At 47.2% G+C, this 20,790-nt stretch overlaps 1 protein-coding gene across 4 annotated transcripts in view; it reads right to left on the bottom strand.

The window, feature by feature from the left end:
* EBF3 (EBF transcription factor 3) overlaps positions 1-20,790 on the bottom strand; it is a 148,106-nt gene that overhangs the window by 29,489 nt on the left and 97,827 nt on the right. For 2 of the 4 annotated variants that reach the window (XM_043989774.1, XM_043989777.1), the window contains exons 7-10: positions 17,954-18,035; positions 12,921-13,065; positions 6,811-6,941; positions 6,214-6,340 (exon numbers count right to left, since the gene is read on the bottom strand). In XM_043989774.1, the coding sequence (XP_043845709.1) occupies positions 6,214-6,340; positions 6,811-6,941; positions 12,921-13,065; positions 17,954-18,035 (485 nt within the window). The remainder of the gene's footprint in view (positions 1-6,213; positions 6,341-6,810; positions 6,942-12,920; positions 13,066-17,953; positions 18,036-20,790) is intronic. The other 2 variants (XM_043989778.1, XM_043989775.1) reach the window with 1 other exon arrangement.

Raw genomic sequence — 20,790 nt, 5'->3', positions numbered from 1 at the left:
CTACCTGACTGCTGGGCTTGGGAGAGTTCTGCCCAAGAGCTGCATTTTTCAGGGCCTAGGAATTCTTAGGAGAGAGGATTTGATGGGGAAAGAACGACACCTTTTACCCACGGCACTTTTTCCTTGGATACAATGCTACAAATTCAGGTTTGGATTGTATAACTTTGGCTACACAAATAAAAGATGGACATTTCCCAAGGCTAAGAATCACACTGGGTTGGGAGCCAGGGGACCTGAGTTCTAATCCTGCTTTGGACTCAAATGACCTCTGATCTTGGACAATACACTCCACTTTTCCGCACTTGGATAAAATGGGGGAAAGGGGAGGTTTGGACTAAATTGTCTCTCAGGTCCCTTTTAGTTTGAAACCTATGAGCCTTTGATTGCAATCAGATATCAAAAGAGGTCTGTGCTACAAAATCTACAGCTAATTTAAAAAATCCAGATGGGGGCAGCTAGGTGGTGCAGTGGATAGAGCACCGGCCCTGGAGTCAGGAGTACCTGAGTTCAAATCCGGCCTCAGACACTTAACACTTACTAGCTGTGTGACCCTGGGCAAGTCACTTAACCCCAATTGCCTCACTAAAAAAAAAAAAAAAATCCAGATGAAAATCCATTAAAGAAGAGATTCAGATAGAAGAGCGTGGGTGGAGATCTCATGACACCATGGATACCCCACTATCAGACAGTCAGTCAACAAGCTTATGACATGCTTACTATGTGTACAGCTTTGTGCTACCAGAAAGCTAGAGTGAGAGAAGAGCTGGAAGGAGGTAGGGTGGCAGGGATGCTGGCCAGTGAAGGAGTGAGTCAGATTTTTTGACCCTATACAATTCATTTCTCTTCTTGGGAGCTCGGTTTCCTCATCTATAAAGTGAGAAGGTTGAATAACCTGACCCCAGTGGTCTCTTTCGGCCAATATCAGGCAGGCCAAGGAGACTCACAGAGAAGACCACCCCGGATTTTTCCCTTTTCAGCCATCTTGGAAAGACCAGCCATTCTTTATGGTTGGGTTGTTTAGGGTTTTTTTATTTTTTGCCCTGAGATGAATTTTTGTTTGGGGGGGGGGGGGTTGGGGGGGGCAGGGCAATGGGGGTTAAATGACTTGCCCAGGGTCACATCGCTAGTAAGTGTCAAGTGTCTGCGGCCATATTTGAACTCAGGTCCTCCTGAATCCGGGGCCAGTGCTTTATCCACTGCGCCACCTAGCTGCCCCAGAGATGAATTTATTTTTATTCTTCTTCATTACTCTTTGGAAGTCTTCTGGAGTATTAGAAAAAACAACAACAAACGATTGAATTTCGGAGCCATTGGGAGGTAGTAAAAGCAGAGTGAGACCTAGGAAGGTTTGGAGAAGGTAGGTGCAAGGGAAGTGCCTTTGGATGGGTGGGGCTGCCTGTCACTTGCATAGAATTGGCCAAAGAGCCAGCCAAGGTCACGAGCATGCTCAATAGATTGGGGGGAGGGGCGCTGTGCTCATGCACAGAGTTCTTGGGGTTTGGGTTGTTTGGTTTTTTACTAGCAACATTCAGGTCCCATTTTAGGTGTGTGATTTGTAGGTTCTCCCCCCTCAAACCTTCACTTACAATCAAGAGGTTTTTTAGTTTTAGAAAACAGTGCTGGCACCTCTTTGGACCTCGCATTGAAGGAGCCAGCTGTAATTGGGTCATGAGGCCCCGTGAACGACTTTTTGTCCCTTTTCCCCCAAGAAGAAGGCATTGTCCACAATAATATCAAACAAAACACGGAGGTTCGCTTTCCTTCTCTGAATCCCAATATGGCCAAAGATCCCATGAGCATATCATTTCCATAGGGAGTTACCCTATTTTATTGAAAAAAGCATTCTGGTATAAAAGAATGTTATTCACATGCTATTTCCAAGAAGACACTACTGGGCAAAGCAAGGTGCCTCCCTATCTGTTTATACAGCTGTTGTTCACTCATATCCAACTCTTCATCACCCTATTGGAGGTTTTCTTGGCAAAGATACCAGAGTGGTTGGCTATTTCCTACTCCAGTTCATTTACAGATAAGGAAACTGAGGCAAACAGGGTGAAGTGACTTGCCCAGGGTCACCCAGCTAGTTAGTGTCTGAGGCCAGATTTGAACCCAAGAAGATGCGTTCCTGTCTCCAGGCCCAGGACTCTGTCGCTGTGACACCCAGCTGCCCCTGTATAGTACAGAACAGTACATTTTATATAGTACCTTCCTTAAATGGGATTCTACATTAGAGAAGATTCCATAATTGTAATGACTTGCCTCAATATGGGGTTGGTTTTCCCCATTTGGGGAGGCCTTCAAGCAGGAGATGTTTGACCTCTTTTCAGAAGTGGGACAGAAGGGATTCCTTGTGTATCGGGGCTAAGTCAGAGGCTGCTATAATCCCTTCCAGCTTTCATGTTGGGTGATTTTTTTGTCTCAATCAGACCCTCTCTCCTGCCAAATATAGGAATTCAAGACTGATCACACACACCAACAAAAAGGGCGCTAACACTGAAAAAGGGACTTTTCCTCATTACTTAGGAGGTATCATGGCACCTCATCAGTTTAAAAATAAAATAATGAGAAAGCAGTTTCTCAGAGCCAAGTTTTAAGTTCATATATTTCATAGCAACTACTTACTTGTCTGCAGTCACTTGGGCAAGTCATTTGAATTCACTGAGCCTCTTTCTATATTTGTACAGAAAGAGATGTTCTCCAATATACGCTAAGATTCTGTGTTGCTCACAGCTCCATCAAGCAGTTTGGAGAAGAAAAGAGATGAATTTAAAATTAGAAGGAAGGGGGCAGCTAGGTGGTACAGTGGATAAAGCACTGGCCCTGGATTCAGGAGGACCTGAGTTCAAGTCTGGTCTCAGACACTTGACACTTACAAGCTGTGTGACTCTGGGCAAGTCACTTAACCCCCATTGCCTCACCAAAAAACAAAACCAAAAAAAAACCCCAAAAATTAGATGGAAGACTTAGCTTTGACCTAGTCTTGGTCATAGCCTTGGCTATCGCTGGATTCAGCCCCAGGCTCTCCTATTCCCTCCCTGTGTGGGTGACACTGGGAGAGTCAAACACCCTCTCGGGCTCAGTCACCTCATCTACAAAACGGCAGGGTTAGACTAGAGAATAGCTAAGAATCCTGGGCCTTGCACATACTCAATACAATTTTAGTGAGGCAAATGAAACCCTATGAACTGATATGTTTTTAAGAATTAGGCAGCTAAGTGGCGCAGTGGATAGAGCACTGGCCCTGGATTCAGGAGGACCTGAGTTCAAATCTGACCTCACTAGCCAGACACTTACTAACTGTGTGACCCTGGGCAAGTCACTTAACTGTCATTGCCCTGGGGAAAAAAGGGAATTCTCTCTCTCATCATTTGTAAAACCCACTGAACAAAATCTGCTTCTGCAGCAGCTCTAATTCTTGGCCTTCCTGACTGGGTCCCAGAAGGGAAAATAAAAGTAAAAGGCCATATTGTGCCCTGAGGGAGCCCCCATGGTCCAGAGCAAGGAAGGGGCTTGAGCTCAGTGCCCTGGCCTCCTGGGCTTCTCTGTCCTTGGCACCCAGCCACAGCCGGGGGCTCATCAGTCCTCACCGCCACTCTCTGGGGCTCCCGTGCTCAGCGAGTACACTGGACTACAGGATTCCGAAGGTCTCTCCCAGCTTTAACACCCCAAATCCCTTTAGCCGATATAAGGCCAGGTGGAGAAGTGACTCGTGACTGAAGGGAGACCCCAAACTCTACTCTCCACACTGGTGTGTGCGCGTGCCCAGGACGGTGCTAGCTCACAGCCTACCTGCAGGTGGCACACACTGCTCCCATGCCTCCCTAAGCAGAGGCGTGACGGGCATGGTTGGTGAGGGAAGTCCCTTTCAGAACTGAGCGAGGGAGAGAGTCCAAATGGGTCACACACCTCCCTGAGGGCTCGGAGAGGACAATCACCTGGCTTCCAGGAAGGCTCTTTCTGGGACTCCTGGTCACCTCCCCAAGAGCAATGACCTCATCTTTCTCTGTATTTTAGTCAAGCCCTTGGGGGTAGGGATTGTGGGGGGGCGACAATGTCTTTGGCATATTCTCACAATGGAGGGTTGTGATGGAACTCAGAAGAGAGCAGTGAAGGCCTACAGACCTTCCTAAATCCAGGAGGCCAGTACAGAATTAGGGCTTTATAATGCCAGAATGGGCCCCAACGGTGTCTAGCCCGACCCCTTCAGAAGCGGAGATCCTGAGAGGGAAAGGGACCTGCTCGGGCACTTGGTGAGTGAACACCCCAGACAGAGCTGAGCCCGGAGCTGGGTTTTCTGGCTCCTGATCTAGGCCAGGCTTTGGCTTCCTCCCATACGTTCTCCATTTGGCAAGACAGGCCCAGCAGCACTCTGACTTGACCACTATGATGTGGGCCACTGCTGGGAGATGGCAATGCCAAGTGACTGACTGCTGACCGGAAGCCAACTGCAACTGAGGTTGGACATTCGTGGGTTTAAGAACAAGACAACTCCTTTCTCAGGTATGATTTGATTTCTGGATGGGGCCAAGAACAGAACCAGATGTGCAAGGAAAATCCAGAAGTTTCCTTATCATGATGCCTCCGTGCCCCCTTCACCACTAAATACTGAGTACCCAGAAACACCAGGCACCTCAAACAAACACTGCTGGGAGGGTGACGTTTATGGCAGCCAGTGTCAGATGCTAAGCCAAGGAATCTCAGAAAGTTAGAGCAGGGAGAGATCTTCGACCAGCTTCTAGACCCCCAGGGGTCTGTGGAGAGATGTCTGGGGGGCTATGAGCTACACCCCAAATTTGATTTTTTGTATCTTCATAACTGTATTTCAATAGAACTGGTTTCTTTCATAACCCTAATTATTTTGTTTTATGCATTTCAAAACATGATTCTGAAAAGGGGTCCACAGACTTCATCAGGCTGCCCAAGGAATCAAGACACAAGGTGAAGAGGCCCTGGCTTAGACCACAGAAAGACAGAGCTGGGCCAACCCTCAGAACACAGAGGGTCAGGACACTGAATGCCAGAGACGGAAAGAGCTTTAGAATAAGGAATGCAGAATGTCAGACCCGACAGGCCCCTTAGAGGAGAGACTCAGAGCTGAGAAGGACCTTGGAACACAGAAGCTTAGAACAGAAAGTGTCCTGTTTGGGAAAGACCTTACTAACACATTTATTGTTCGAGGCGAAAAGACCAATGAACATGGAATGTCACGGTTAGTGGTGGCAACCTTAGACTGCAAAGCCTGTACTGTCAGGGCCCACAGAGATCTGAGAAACAGATTGTTGAAAGGGGAAGGGCTATCAGAATGTGGAACAGAGAGTGTCAGGGCTGACATGGAGCACAGAATGTCAGAGTTAGAAGGGTCCATGGAACAGGTGAATGTCCTTACTGAGAGAGCTCTTAAAACACAGAAGACAGATCATAGCATCCAGGATGTCTTAGCACATAGACCATAGAGGACCAGAATGTGGAGGTATCTGAACACCTAGAAAAGGATGCCAGGTCTAGAAGGAGCCTTAGAATATAGAATATTGATGGTCAGAGCTGGAAAGGACCTTCAAACAAACTCATCTTAGACACCCTAAAACGTGCCGTGGGAAGGACTTTAGCATCTGAATTAGAATTAGGTGGGTGGTGGGGCAGCTCGGTGGCACAGTGGATAAAACACTGGCTCTGAATTCAGGAGGACCTGAGTTCAAATCTGACCTCAGACACTTGACTCTTACTACCTGTGTGACCCTGGGCAAGTCACTTAACCCTCATTGCCCCCCCACCCCTCAGAAAAAGAATTAGGTGGGTGGGTTGGTCTTAGAGCACACACCTTAGAATGGTAGCATTAGAAAAAAGAATGTCAGAGCCCCAGAAGGCGGGGGCGGGGGGGGGGGGCAGAATATCAGAGTTCAAAGGGAAGGACCTGGGAATGCTAGGCAGAAGGGGCAGGTCTCATTCTTCCCAGTCCAGTATTGTTGCCCTTAGACCCCAGTGCCTCAGACTGGAGACCCTGCCTCCGGATGTTCCTATTAATGAAAGCAAACTGGAAGACTCGTGTTTCTCTTATCTCCCCACAGACACACAATTTGGGCTACGAGCTCACCTTGATGAAAACAGCCCAAACTCTGGAGCTATTTACCACATCCTTTCAAGGTCTCATGAGCAACTACCGACCGGTTGATTACCAAAGAGGAGGACGCCGCAGCGCAGCCGCGGCCCACTTACCAGTGTAGACGAAGCGGCCGGGAGCACCTTTACAGAATTGCTTGGATTTGTAGGACAGGGTGACCTCCACCACTCCAGGAATGTGCCGAGGAGGGGTCTGCACTCGGATGGCATGAGGCGTTATCAGCTACAGAAATCATACAGGAAACAGACGCTCAATCCCCGTGGCAAGGAGAGGACTGACACTTAGCAGTTGGATATAATTACCCAAATGACCCCAAATTGGAGCATCATTTCATAATGCTCCCTCCTGGCTGTCACAGAGCAGCTTGGGGCTCGCCCGTGTTGTTGAAGAAAAATATCTGCAAATGATCCTGGGTTTTAGTTTACAGGAAAGGCCACAGGGCATCATCCATAGGAAAATTGCCTCCACATGTGAGGGGGGGGCAGCTCCCACTAATTTCCACACTAATTGTTCAACTGTCTGAGGACCCTCCCCTCTCAGCAGGCCTTCCACCAGAGGGCCCCACTGGGCCTCCTGGGCCTTTCCCAGGGACCAGCTCTGACCAGCCACATGTGAAGAAGGTGGCTTGCCACAAAGCTCCAGGAGACCTCATGCCAACAGTCTCTGGACAGAGCCCAGACTCGGGAACTCACCTCACTCCACACCAACATGGTTCCAAAGACGACTTGGAGGCCATCAAAGAAGTTGTCCCCGATGATGATGACGGTGGCCCCACCGGTGGTCCAGCCTTCACTAGGGCTGATGGCCTTTATGCACGGAGTAGCTGCTTGTACAAGACAGAAAACCAAGACCTTAGTTCCCCTTACAGGCCAGCGACATCAGGTCTCTCTACCAATGACAAGTCATGCAAAGCACAGTAGGGAAAAAAAAAGTGCGTGGCTTCTCCAAGAGGCAGACAAAGGGCAATCATCTATCAGCGCAGGGATGTATTTAAAGCAAACTATTAAATGTTTTATAAAGCAAAGGCCAAGCTACAGAAGATGAGTGAGCGAGGTGCAGAGGGCGGGGAATGGCTCGAGAGAGCAGGTTCGGTGTCAGGGTAAATATGACGATTACAAATGATTAAGCATCGGGGCGTGCATGTGGCATGTCGATTTATCTGCTTTGCTGTTCGGATCTAAGCAGAGTCAATCAGAAGGTTGTGGAGGGAGACGGAGGAGCAAACGCTCGGAATTTCGATTCCTTCTAAGCAGCTAATTGGGTTGGGTTTTTTTCATCCGCGAACTTTGCCTTTCGGTTCAAAACTTCATTTTCCTCTGTCAGTCCATAATTACTACTTTTCACTTTTCATCAGGAAAAAATCAAAAGCACTATATTAGTACTTTTGTCAAAGGTACACATTTTAACATCTAATATTGTTTGTCGACACGAATCCCTGAGCCATTGCCTTGACCTGCCTTTGTCTCTAGAGTCTTCACATTTGCATGAGTTATTACAATGGGGCTGCTGGGAAGAGAGGGAGGCAGCCGAGGCAGCCTGAGTCTCCTGAGCGGCAGCAGCGGCACCGGCACCAGGCACTGGGGGCTCCCAGCGTCCTGGGAGTAAACTGTGGCGAAGCTGGTCCTTCTCCGAGAGGGGCAGCTTTGTTCTCGACTTTGATCAGCCCTTCTTTTACATGGTGTTGACAGACCCTTTTTACCAGCTTTGATGGTCTTTTGTATGCTGACTTTCATGCAAAGGAGCAGATCCTAAGATATACATTTTCCCTATTACAAGTAAATTCCCCTGCTCTAATTCTTACCTGCAGGGGTTGGGTTTGACAGGGCTGCGCTATTGATTGTCTTCGAGACAACCTAAATGCTGCTCAACTTTTGTGTTGAAATAGTCCCTTTCATATCAGAAGAAGGATGGGGCCAAGGGCACTCAAGGAATAGGTGCCTTTGTGAGTGTCTGAAAGTGGAAGCAGATGAGCCAGGGCATGAACGGGTCACGATTCCATCCCAGAATGCCAGGGGCTAAATGATCTCCAATCAGACAGGTCAGATGGGGCCTGCATGATGTCACAGTAAAATGGATGACATCACAGAACGCTTTCGCTTATGACAGGCCCTAGGTGTGGGCAAGGGCACTCTCCCGCCCGAGAAAATCAGGACAAGGAGACGGCTAAGGGAGGGGAATAAGGAACCCAGCTTAGCCCAGCCCCCAGTGGGGCAGCATCACCCCTGGGACTCTGCTCCCTTTCCTGACAACCTTCTTCCCCAGTGAATTCTTGGGGAAGAAAAGCTGGCTTTGTGGACCATGCCAGCACCATGCCCCCCAGACCCCGCCCACAGGCTCCAGATGAGTTACTAGGTGCAGGAGGGGGTGGCAACCCCTTTGGGGCCCCCCAGTGGAGTACGGGCCAGAGTGGCACCAGGCTCCACAGCCAGCCCCGAGTCAGGAGTCGGCCTGTGGGCAGGCCCAGCCTTTCCAGGCCCTTCTTCTCCTCGAAGACCAAATCTAGCTAATCACCATTAGCTATTGTTGTTTGGAGCACTTCAGACATGCCACCTCTCTTTGTTTGCACGAATGTCGGACCAGCCGAGGTTATATTTGCTCATTCCCTGCGCATCTCCCTCCGCACCAGAGGCCCAGAGCACACACTGGGAACCTGCCCTTAACTAGCGCTGTTGACTTCATGCTAATAAGTTCATACAAATTTTCATTTCTGAGGCTTCCGAGTGACATTTGCTTTTCTTAATTGCATGGAGAGCATTTGAAAAGGATCAGCTCTCTAAAGGCTGACAAGACTCCTCCAAGGGAGTGACCTTCATCAGCACAGCCAATTATGGCAAATAATTCACCAAAAAAAATTACAGTAAACAAATTTACTTTGGAGGTGAGAAAAGGAAAAAAACTGAGGCCTGAGAACATGCACAAGAGGCTGCTCTTTGGTAGCTGTGGCCCAGCCCATATACATGACGGGGGCCGGTGGCCGGCAGCTCTGGGGCCCGAGCCGGGGCGGGGGCGGGGGTGGGGGCTGAGCCGGGGCTGGCTCTGCCTTGCTGGAGAGATTGCCATCTTCCTTCTGCCTGCATTTGCATACATTTCAATGCACATATCGAGGGGGAACATGTGTTCAATGGGAACCATGGCGAAATGAATTACACAGCCGGCGTTAGGGATCTAATGACATACGTGCCCGCCACGCTCAAACAGATGAGAGAGACTGGGCACAACCGAGGAGGAAGATGGCAGCAGAGTGAGGGGTGTGGGCTGGGAGGGAAAGAGAGGCACTTCCATAGGTACACACACATAGGATCCAACCCCCCCCATGGGCAGGCACATATGGACACACATTAACACATATATGCACTGACACACACACATCACACATGCACATCCTGATAGGTACATAATATCCCTCTCACTCACACATACCCTGATATACATGTATATCCCTCACACACGCACACAAGTACACCCTGATGCACACACATACCCATGGGCAGACATTCCCTCACACACACACACACACTCACGTGCAGACACACTAACATATTGTGGGTTTCTCTCTTTGGCCCCATTAGGCAGCATAACCTTTTTCTAAGGCTCCTGCCCTGAAGAAGTGATTGGGCAGTTGTGAGATTGCCACCACCTGGGATGGACTGCCCCAGTTGGGGCTACCCCACAGTCAGGAAATCACAGATGCATACCTCTCCCGCCCTCGTTTGTTTTGTTAAATTAGAGCTCCCATTGCTGCCACTGCTTTCAATGAATGAACTTGTTAATTCCACCCTGTGCATGTCATGCCTGCTTCTTGGCTATTCTGGGTTCTGTAAGGCAGGGGAAAGCCAGCCTGCTTCCTGCCAAGGGCCCTGATGGCATTGTCTGAGGGAACTTCCAAGAGGGCCAGGGAGGCTCTGACTTCAGACACAAGCCCACTTGCCCAAAATGACTCTGGGGGCCGTGTCCCTCCCAGCATTATCGGATAGTCCATCAGTCACCATCGCCCTGTCCCTCCCCGTGGTCATTAATCAGCAAGCTCTCCCGAGCCCATTCCCAGCATTTGTCACCTTTCTCTGCATTCACAATATTGAGGCACTCCAACAGGCCTAATCTTGCCTCACGAAGACTCCTTTGTTCTGCTGGCTAAAATGTCTCGTAATTGTACTTAGGATGTCCAGATGGCTGGCTGATACTCCAGCTGATAGGATTATACCTTTTACCTCTCCTAGGGCCATCTGTTCCCTTTAACTCGCTAAAACCCCGCAGCCTGGATTCAGTTGTCGTTATTGCATAAACCCTAACAGCATTACGGGCACTTGGCATGTAAATCAGTCTTGTGCTGCGGGCCTGGGGCTGGGCTAGGGCTTGCTTAAGGTTTAAACAGAGCCTGAGTCATTTGGGGGGGGGGGGCTCAGAAGGAAGGGACAAGAAAAAATCAAACATTAGTTCTAGATGCTGAGCTGCAAGGGAGAACAATCGTCTTCCCTCCCTCGTATTCGACTACTGTAAATAATCTGCCTTGCCTTTTGTGAGCTCAAAGCATTGGATGGCAGCCTTCCCCAGCAGCAGCGGGGGGAATTAGTTTACTTGGAAACGATCTGAGTGTGTGTGTGTGTGTGTGTGTGTGTGTATACTGCTGGTGAATATTAGATGATTGGATAATGAGGTGTTAGCTAGAAGAGGCTGCACACAGGCAAATAGTTGCGGTTTGGAGTGGGGGTTCTCTCTTTAAAGGATGTGTTGCTAATTCAAAGCATACCATCCCTCCCCTAAGATATAGTTTAGCTGGGCAGGAGCAAGGAAGTGTGCAGCAACCCTGTGCCCATCCTTTCCACTGAGCTCTCCTCATAAGTTGTCACCTCGCTGGAGGAGAAGAAGACGCTCACGGACACAAATCTCTCCCCTGGAAAGAAAGAGTCCTCTTCCCAAGATGGGTGTCAAGAACCCCAGCCCCTAATTTGTAAAAAATTCATCTGGACTTAGGACAAATGCCACTTCCCTCTCTCAGAAAGATGCGCTGAGGAGGGAGAGGGGGACTGAGCTGGGCGCATCTGTTTCAGGGCGCCCACAGGCTCCAGCAGCCAGCCCGGGGCTCCAAGACAATGGCCCAGTGTGATCAATTTCAAGTGAAAGATATTGAAAGCATTTTGGTGATTATGTCACCCACACTTAAGCAAACAAACAAAACCCTGGGCTGGGTTCCTCGACAAAGTGGGCTTTGATTGGTGGGCCGAGGTCTCAGGGGTCCGCACAAGGGGCCTTTCTTCTTCTCAATGTTATATTTGCTCCTTACAGTCAAATGCCTTTTTTTTTAATGCAGATTTATAAAAATAAATACTTGTACTTGGCTAAGATCATAATAGCTCATTAGAAGAGGCTGAATTTGGACCCAGACGAAAACCTACCACCACAGGGCTGAGAACGCTTCCTTGAACCTATAATGTTGCTCGTCCTCTCTCTGGGGAGGGAGAGGACTAAGGAAAGGGGATTCAACCTTCCTAATTGTGAACCTCATTAGTGATGGTTGCTAAGCAAAACACACCCCTACCTTGAGCTGCTCGGAAGGAGACAAACAATACGTCAGAGGCCCTAATGACTGGGGTGCTGGGGCGACCTCTAATTACTGTAGTTTGCTTCTCTGATACCTTAGTCATTAACGCAGAAAAACAAATTAGTTTATTTTGGTGGACCACAGCAGATGCATAAATTGGGCTCCAATCTTGATGTCTGAATCATATTTCATTCTGATCATCACCACCAGCTCCATTCACTTTTCTGGGCAGATACATTAGTTCACCCCTCAAATATATGCCCTGAGTATGTTTGCCAGGATCTTTGTCCTCTAACAGTTCCAGTAGGGTGGTGGGGATTCCCAAACCTGCTGTTGTTAGGGTATCAACTCACTCTACAGAAATCACATTTCTTAAAGGAGACTTCACATTTCTGCCCTTCGAGGTCACCCAAAGAGGACCTTGTTTACAATCAGAGAGATCTTACATTAAGGGGAAGCATGGTCCAAGTTGGTCTGGAGGGGCTGCTGCTTCTTCCAGTGACCTTTCCATGTCCCTCCATGTCTCCTGATATGTGCTAAATATTAAGCCCATAAGTGTGTGAATATGACTTGGAGGTGAAGGGTACTCATTGCCCCTAGGCAGAGTCTCCCAGACTTGTGAGTAGCTCTCTAGGGACATGTCTCTCCATCCCTGAGCTCTCAAATGACTCTCAACTCTCCAGACAAGAAGTCAATCGTTGTTGAATGGTTGTTGGAAGACAAACCGTTCATGTGCTTTTTGGTATCTCTAAACTCTACCACTTTCTTGTGTGGCATGGGGACCAAGGTCAGAAAACTGGCCCCATGGCAAACTCTCTGAAGCATCGGTCATGTGTTTACCATCCATTGGGGATGGCAGACACAACCTGAGTCTCTCTACCTCTGGAGCAAGGATTATGACAAGCCAAAATAAAATCAAATAAATTAAAAGAGCAAGAAAAGCTATAAGCAAAACAAAGCTTTTAAACAAACAGAAGGAAAAGGGAGAATGGAAAAAAAGTTTTTAAAAATGGGCTGAGCGCAAAACATGAGGCATTAAAAGAAAGGAATAAGAGAATGTACGAAGCAAATACAGAAGTGTCCTCTGCTTGACAAGGCCTTGGGATGCTTTCTAATGGGTAGTTTGATCAATGGGCGGAGGGAAAAACCATGTGAAAATAATTGTTGAGTGTATCAACATAAAGGATGATGCCAAAAAAAAAAAAAAGAAAGAAAAAGAAAAGGCATTGCAAATAAAAAAAAGACATGTAAATGTGTGCCTACCATTTTCCAGATAAGAAGGAGCCGTACCTTCTGACGGGTCAAGGCGGCGGGCCCGCCTTCCGTGTTTGGAGTTGTTGTGCACAAACATGTTGTCGGACACAGCCAGAACGTGGCCATCCACGTTGACTGTAGTTGAAACAACAACCTGCCAAGAGAAAGTCAGTTGTAACATGGGATTTAAAGGCAACAACAACAACAACACCGAATTTATGAGGTTTGGGGGCTTGCTTTTCAATACTACTTTAAAGGTGAAAAGGAAATCACCTGATTGTTCTTGGAAGTTTTCCATTGATGGCCACCCACCATTCACTGGTTTGGGGCTAATAGTCAGGATTTTTTTTTTTTAGCTCACAATTGTTTCTCTTCAAAACCTGCTACACTAATGAGAGCTTAATCTCCTATTATGCTAACAAGTGAATTCAATTCAGGGAAATATTCTTCTAGCCATTAGCTTCAGAAACACCCCTCTAGCCACTCATTTTAAAAGCTGCTGTTTTGATCTGTTGATATATTGATTAGATAGTTTATCTAATTAAAATTTGTTCACTTGAGACTGCCTTCAAATGAAAGCTGTGAGGATCCCCTACCACCAGCAAATGCTGAATAAATCAGACCCCCCCCTCCCCACTCCCTACATTCTTTCAGTAAATGATCTCTGGGTCAATTTCACAATTACATTTAATGTCTGATAATGAACTTTTTTGCATCTGAAAAGGCAGAGTTGAAGATGAATAGTGAAAGTGTTTTCAATGCCTGCCGAGTATCCCTCTCCAAGTTCATCTGGATGGCGAATGACCCTGGCGTGCCATGGAATTTCCTCCATTATTCTTGAGTGAAAGGCTCCTATCCTTGTGTCCAGGTTCAGATCCTGGCCAAAGGAGAGATGATGGATAGGACCTTCAGGTTCCAACTGCTTCTTGGTAGACATTAGAACAGCAATACAGGCAAAGAGGACAACCTTGCTGACCAAGACGGTGATTGAGAGATTGGAGGTGACACTCTCCGACAAACCAGGGAAACAGGGAATGACCATTCTTTTAATGGGTATGAAAAATGGCAGTGGCTCCAAAGTCTTGGTATCCTTTGAATAGAAGCACAAGTCTAATGGGAGTGTCACAGCATGGTCCCTTTGGTGCCAGTTCAGATTTGCATCCAGTTTGGGGATGAAGGAAGTTTTGAGTCTCCTCCCCGGGCTAGGATAGGCGAGTCCTTGGGGTCAAGCCATGCTTTGGTTAATCTCAACCAAACCATCCCTAAACCCCTGGAGTAGATTATGGCGCTGTGCAGTAGCAGCAGACCATTCCAGATTAGGACCGGGACATTTTCTGGACTTTGGGTGCTAACAAACCCAAGATGCCCAACAGAATTTAGCATTTAAAGTGAAACTTGTGCTCATCTCAGTACAGAGTCGCAGAATGAATTTTTGTTTTGTTTTGGTTTTTTTGTTGTTGTTGTTTGTGAGGCAGTTGGGGTTAGGGGACTTGCCCAGGGTCACACAGCTAGTAAGTGTTAAATGTCTGAGGTCGGATTTGAACTCAGGTCCTCCTGAATCCAGGGCCACTGCTTTATCTACTTTGCCACCTAGCTGCCCCTACAGAATGAATTTATAAACTGAGTTTATTAATAGGCTCTACTTGAAGATTAAGAAATGGCCACCATGATGAGGCTACCACTAAAAGATTAGGGTCAGGACTGCCTTGCTGGACAAAGATACCCTCCTGCTTTTGTGGTTAGTAGCCCCTGAAAGCATCTGAAATAAGCCTCACCTTCAGCACCTTGGACTAGCTATCTTTGGATGGGATGTTGGTCCCCTTAGCACCTTTCTGGCACATTTGGCCCCAGACGAGGCAGTGGTCTGGCTGCTCCTTCTACAGGGGGAGGTCATGGACTTCCTAGGAGGCATTGGGTGGGCCACTTCTAGAGATCCTAGGAGCACCAATGGGGATCTGCCAGGGACATCAAAACCCCTCCTTTTACTGAGGAGGACAATGAGGGGATGATACTTGCCCAAAGTCACAAGGTAGTAAGTTAAGTGGAAGCATCAGCTTAGTGTTAAAGGTTTTTTTTTTATTTTTATTTTTTTGCATTTCTATAGAGCTTCATAATTTGCAAAGTACTTTATATGTGTTAATTCATTTGATCCTCACAAACACCCTGGGAGGTGGGTGCTATTATGGTCCCATTCTACAGATGAGGAAACTGAGGTGCAGAAATGTTAAGTGACTTGCCCAGGGTCACACAGCTACTGAGTATCTGAGGGAGGATTATAACTTAGTACCTCCTGACCTTTAAGTCCAACATCTATCCACTGTGTCACCAAGGAGCCACATTTGAACCCAGGTCCTCTGACTTTATTTGGTTTTTGTTTGTTTGGGGGGGGGTTGTTTTTTTTTTGTGAGGCAATTGGGGTTAAGTGAGTTGCCCAGGGTCACACAGCTAGTAAGTGTCACAGGTCTGAGGTCAGATTTGAACTCAGGTCTTCCTGAATCCAGGGCCGGTGCTCTATCCACTGCGCCACCTAGCTGCCCCAGGTCCTCTGACTTTAAATCCAACACTGTTTTTGCTGCTCTGCTCTCCTTGTATCTTTGACTGGAGTCCTTCTGGGGTGGCATCATTATCTAGATGACTGAACTTTTACTTTAAACCTACTATAGGCAATTAATCTGCGCATCATCATACCAAAGATATTATAACTTTATAGAAAGGGTTCATCTTGTTTTTGTCTCCTAGACCATGGCATGTTATAGAGATGGGAAAAGGGAGAAGATAAAAAAACTTTTTAAAAGACAACTGTCTTTATTCTGTCATTTCTCTATGTAGGTCAGTCACCAAGGGAAAATGCCGTAGGTCAGCAGAAAGAGAGGAAGCATGCTGTTTTCTTTCTCGGTATTGGCTCATTCCTGCAGCGCACCTTCAGAAAGGTGCTGAGATGGGGAAACCAGTTGAAAATATTGTTGAAGACCTGACATCCCGCTAAGTCCAGTTAAACCCTCTGAGAGGCAGGGAGATTAGCTCAAGAGACCGCAGGAAGTCCTCCGAGTGACTCCAGGGTCCCAGTGCGAAGCCCAAGATCACTTGTAACAGATGCTTCATTCAGTCACCAGCAAGACAAAGAGGACACATCCACTCATTCCAGGTTTGACCTTCTGCTCTGTTCCAATGGATCAATATTGCCAATGCTGCATGAGGCCAAGATGCATGAAAAATGGAAACTGGACTGAACAGTTTGCAAGAAACATTTGTCTCCAAGCTACAGAGCTTGACTGTGGGTAGCTGGCTGGCGACCCCTCCTAGGTGGGTTGGTGAGTGTGCACGAAGATAGTGGTCACATCTTTTGCCATAAAGCTTAACCTGGGAGTAGAATTTCTCGGGAAAATGTTGGGACACTTTAATAATTAGACCGAGTTCATCATGCCCACGTTTGAATCACTGAGCAGATAACCTGAAACAATCATCCTGTGTTTCTGAGTCACCATCTCAATCAGGCTTCACTGTCTACTGAGTCACAAATGGGAACAACGGAGAAATCGTATCTCAGCACATCAAAGTCTAAATCCTAAAACAGCAAAAGAAGTTGTGTTTCTACAAGACTTGTCATCCTAAAATTATCCCCCAACAATGGCCAGACTGAAAAATGCAGGAAACGGTCCTGATCTACCCATGGCATCAGATCAATTCTCTCCTAAGATAACAGCTCTTGGGGACAACCAGGGCGAAGGCGTAGCAGCCGCCCTAGGCTGAAGAGGATGAAAAGGTTATCCAGCTTAAATTGTAAGAGGCAGACTTTAGGTGAGGAGAATACTCTGACTTTGGTCCAGTGCACTGAAAGCATGTAGTCCACCCTTAGGAAAACAGCACAGAATCTTTAGGTAATTGTGTCTGGCATATAGTAGGTGTTTAATAAGCATTGATTGGTTGATTGATTGATTGATTGATTGATTATGTGAAATGGACATCTTCACTTTATGGTACAACTGAGAAAAAAATCCTCACCTAACCAAATATCCCAAATCCTGACAAGGACAGAGTACCAGCTATTGAATTGGCATCATGTTGCCTAGCACACAGTAGGGCTTAATAAATGCTTATTGATTGAGTGCCTATGCTACCTAGATCCGAAGCTAAGTTTTGGTCAGCCAAACACAAGTGATGTTTTAGGTGATCAAGCAATGGCTAAAGTAGAAATTACTCTAGTTTACTTTTTTGTTTGTTTTTTTACCTGAAAACATTCCTTAAAAAATAAAAAACCAAAGTGATTTTAAATCTGCCTATTGCACTTACCAGACCTGAATGGGAACAGTATGATCATTTCATCAACTCCCAATAGTGACTTTCCGGGGACTAACTCTTTAAACTCCTAACCCAACTCAAGAAGTTCTAGATGGCACAGTCTCAAGGAAAAAGTCAAGGAATATGACCAATACCTGAAATAAGATTTCACAGAAGATTACCGGCTTCACCTGGACATTATGGACTCAATGAACTTGGGTCCTTCGAGGTAGCAGGTAAATGTGTGGAAGTATTTTCTCTACTTATATGTTGTCAAGCACAGAGCCCTCTGATGACTTAGTGTGACCTAGCAGTGACCCTAGGTTCTTGATCAGCATTGGCAAGTCCTAGCAAGGTAGAAAATTCCCAAGTCTGGCCCAGCAGCAGAGCAGGGCTATTGCCAAGCTCATAGTCAGCTGGTCACTAGGTGATAAATTCTTTGGCTAGGGAAAGCTGCACAATGTGAGGAACAAGTAAGGTTAGCTTCCCAAGCACTGAGGACAAGAGGGTCCCACATTCACAGCTGGAAGAGGTGATTAGAAAGGCCAGCCCCCTCATTTTACAACCAGAGGTACAAAGCCCAGGGTCCTTTGGGTACTAAGAGGTGGGATTGGACCCCGGGGTCTCTGACTCCCAAAGCCAGCACCTTCTACGATACTTGATCACTTTTTGCTTGTTTTCACAACAAATTTCCAGAACCGAATAATCAACATTGTATGAAATTATCTGGTTGGACCAGTCCTGGCACTTTTTCAAATGTGTACCTGGAATCTCCGCATATCTCGGGGGTTGCCTGCATTCTTCAAACAGTTCTGATTGCACTTGAGGAAAAACTTGAGAAAGAATCTATAAAGATACAAAAGTGGAGTCTGTTAGGGTTATTAATCAAGAGACACAATTGTGAGACATTTTAAAAGTCCAGATCTCAGGCGGCATCGAAACCCAGCGGCCCCCTTTGCTTTCTGTTACTCATTGCTTAGGGTGATGGGCCCTGCCCAAAACTTGGGATGTCAGCAGTGCCAGGGTAGCCATGGGGATGAGCACGTGCCCACACTGCTTCCAAGGGTCCTCACTCACCCACTTGGAGGCAGTGGAGCTAGCTCATGGAGAGGGTCTGCAGACAAGTTGGCTTCTGATGAGGCAAGGCCTCTTTACCGTTGGTGTTTCCAAGCTCTCTAGGCGGTCACAATGGGGGTGGGGATTTCCTGGCAGCTTAATAAGTGGGGTAGCTTGGGCCTGCTGGTAGAAAAGAGGGCTCTTACCACAGCTGGCCATTAACTGCCAGGAAATATCCGACCCAGAGGTCATTATTACTTAAGTAAACACACTTTTAATATGCATTTTAAGAGGGTTGGACTTTATAGTTGCAATATGTACAACTCTTTATGAAACTTATGAGAATTTTTGTTGAAAGAGGGGGGTGAGCGATCTCCATGGAATGTAAGCCTATGTTTTAAAAGGTGTACTGAGGAATTCTGGGGGCTCTGAGGAAACTATCCATGTTCTTTTATTCTTGGCACCATTTTCTGGGATTAGTGGCAACAGTGGGGTTTAGGACAAGAGATCAGGGACCACATTTTGCCAACACTTTTTGGCCAAGCTTTGTGTGGTGTCTTGGGGCATAAAGATGATAGGGCGTTGTGAAGCTACACCATGGGCATTTCTGGGTGGTCCTTTCTGCCCTGAAGTATTCTAGGAAGCTGCCGTGTGAGCCGAGATTTACCACCAGAACATCTGGTGAGTGAGTGAGTGAGAGGAGGAGGCTGGGCCAGCTGCTTCTTGAGCTTGAGCAACAGTAGAATAGGCCAGTATTTCCCCAATTTTCTCCCAGAAAGACATTTTGTCTTGCCCATGATGCAGTCTATTTTTTTTCAATATCAAAATTCCACCTTCCTAATATAGGCAGCCTCATGTCATGTCCCCATAATAATAATGAGCCATTAAGAAGTCTCTCTCAAGAAAGACTGGAGAAGTGGCTTTGGCAAGTAGAGGGTTTACCAGTATCACTCATGGCTGGGTCCTGAATGGTTTTTGTGATTTCAGATGGATAATGATGCTGTCCGGGAGGCAACGGCCACTGGCCTAATGAAGAGCCGGTCCATGGCATGAGGTTTCCCTATTTGGGGACAGAATCTGCTTCTGTGCTGACCTCCCCTGCCTCTGCCCGGAGCCCCCAGGGCTCCTTCTGCCACCGCCGCCCATCTGCCAGCGGCACACAGCAAGTCACTTGATATTCCACCCACCAATTTTTCCTAACAGCCACTGTACAATTAAAGCCAACACGTTCTGTTGCGAGGTAAATTAGGCACACCTGCGGCCAGACTTCATTTGAACTGCATCAGAAAAGGACCTAACAAGGTGAGAGCACACCACAAAGTTATCGTCCTGTCAAGCAATTAGGTTTTCACTTCTGGGACATCCACACAGTGCAATTATGCCACACATTACAACCTGGCTAATCTTCTGAACAAATGTCATGTCTCTGAGAAGCTAGTAAAAGCAGTTCATCTGCAGACGCAGGCCGCCTTCTGCACAGGCAGGGACAAGGACGCTTTTGTTCCGCCCCTTCTCCAGAGGAGGTTGCCCAAGCCCTTGCCGGTGCCTTTTGGGCAGGACCCCTCTCCACCTCAGGCAGAGGAGTGGCCAAAATGTCTAAACAGCTGTGGCTCCAGAATCCTCTCCAGGAGTCTGAGCCAGCCAGCCCCACAGATCCCCAGGCCCAAGTTGGACGCTGGGCTCCCAGCTCCCACCCCCACCCCAAACAGACAAACACCACCTGTTTGGAAGTCAGGAGTAAGGCACACCCACTTCACTCATCTTGAGAAGTCATCACTATGGCCTCTCCTCAAGAATAGGCAACCACGTGGTCAGAGATTACCATCCATTTGCCAAGGGCCCAGTCACTATTGGACAAATCCATCCCGACAATAATTAATGACCGTTATTTCCTAGACTCATACCAGGAAGTCCCTCAATGAGGGCAACAGATGCCGCTCTTCTCACTGGGGTTGGCCCAACTAGTTTGCCTCATTCCTGTTCAGGTGTTCAACTTCAGTCAGTGTTCCATTAAGTCAGTGGAAAATAAATCACAACGAGTCTCCATAGTGGGATTGCTCATGTGGGATAGAACTGGGCACCAGGAATATGTCCTGCTTTTACCTGAGAATTGTTTGCAGAAGTTGGCAATTAACACTAGGGAGAAGGACCAAAAAAAAATCAAGGAAGGGGAAAAAGGAATGCCAAAACACGGGAGTCAAGGAGTCGTTTCTACCTTTGCCGGGTGACCCTTTAATTGGTCTTTTCCCAAGAAACATCTGACAACCACTTTACATATCTCACTCCCCAGCTCTGGGGCACAAAGGATTTAATGTTCTTGTTATGAAAGGAAAAATCTTTCCTATGTCAGAAAATCTTTGGCTTTCGTACCAATAAACTCTTTATGACTGCTAACCATGGATCTGCTGTGTGATCGCCAAGAGGCGATAAAAATTCTAACCTACCATTAGTGCATTATACTTAATTGTGTACAGTATGTTTCCAGTCGCATCTGCTGGCCCATTATCACAATGACCGTTATGTACACTAATTCCCTGACCCTGGC

The sequence above is a fragment of the Dromiciops gliroides genome, chromosome 2, assembly GCF_019393635.1.
Source record: "Dromiciops gliroides isolate mDroGli1 chromosome 2, mDroGli1.pri, whole genome shotgun sequence".
Classification (NCBI taxonomy): Eukaryota; Metazoa; Chordata; class Mammalia; order Microbiotheria; family Microbiotheriidae; genus Dromiciops; species Dromiciops gliroides.
The sequence above is the reverse complement of the archived record's forward strand: the minus strand, read 5'-3'. Positions and strand labels throughout refer to the sequence as shown.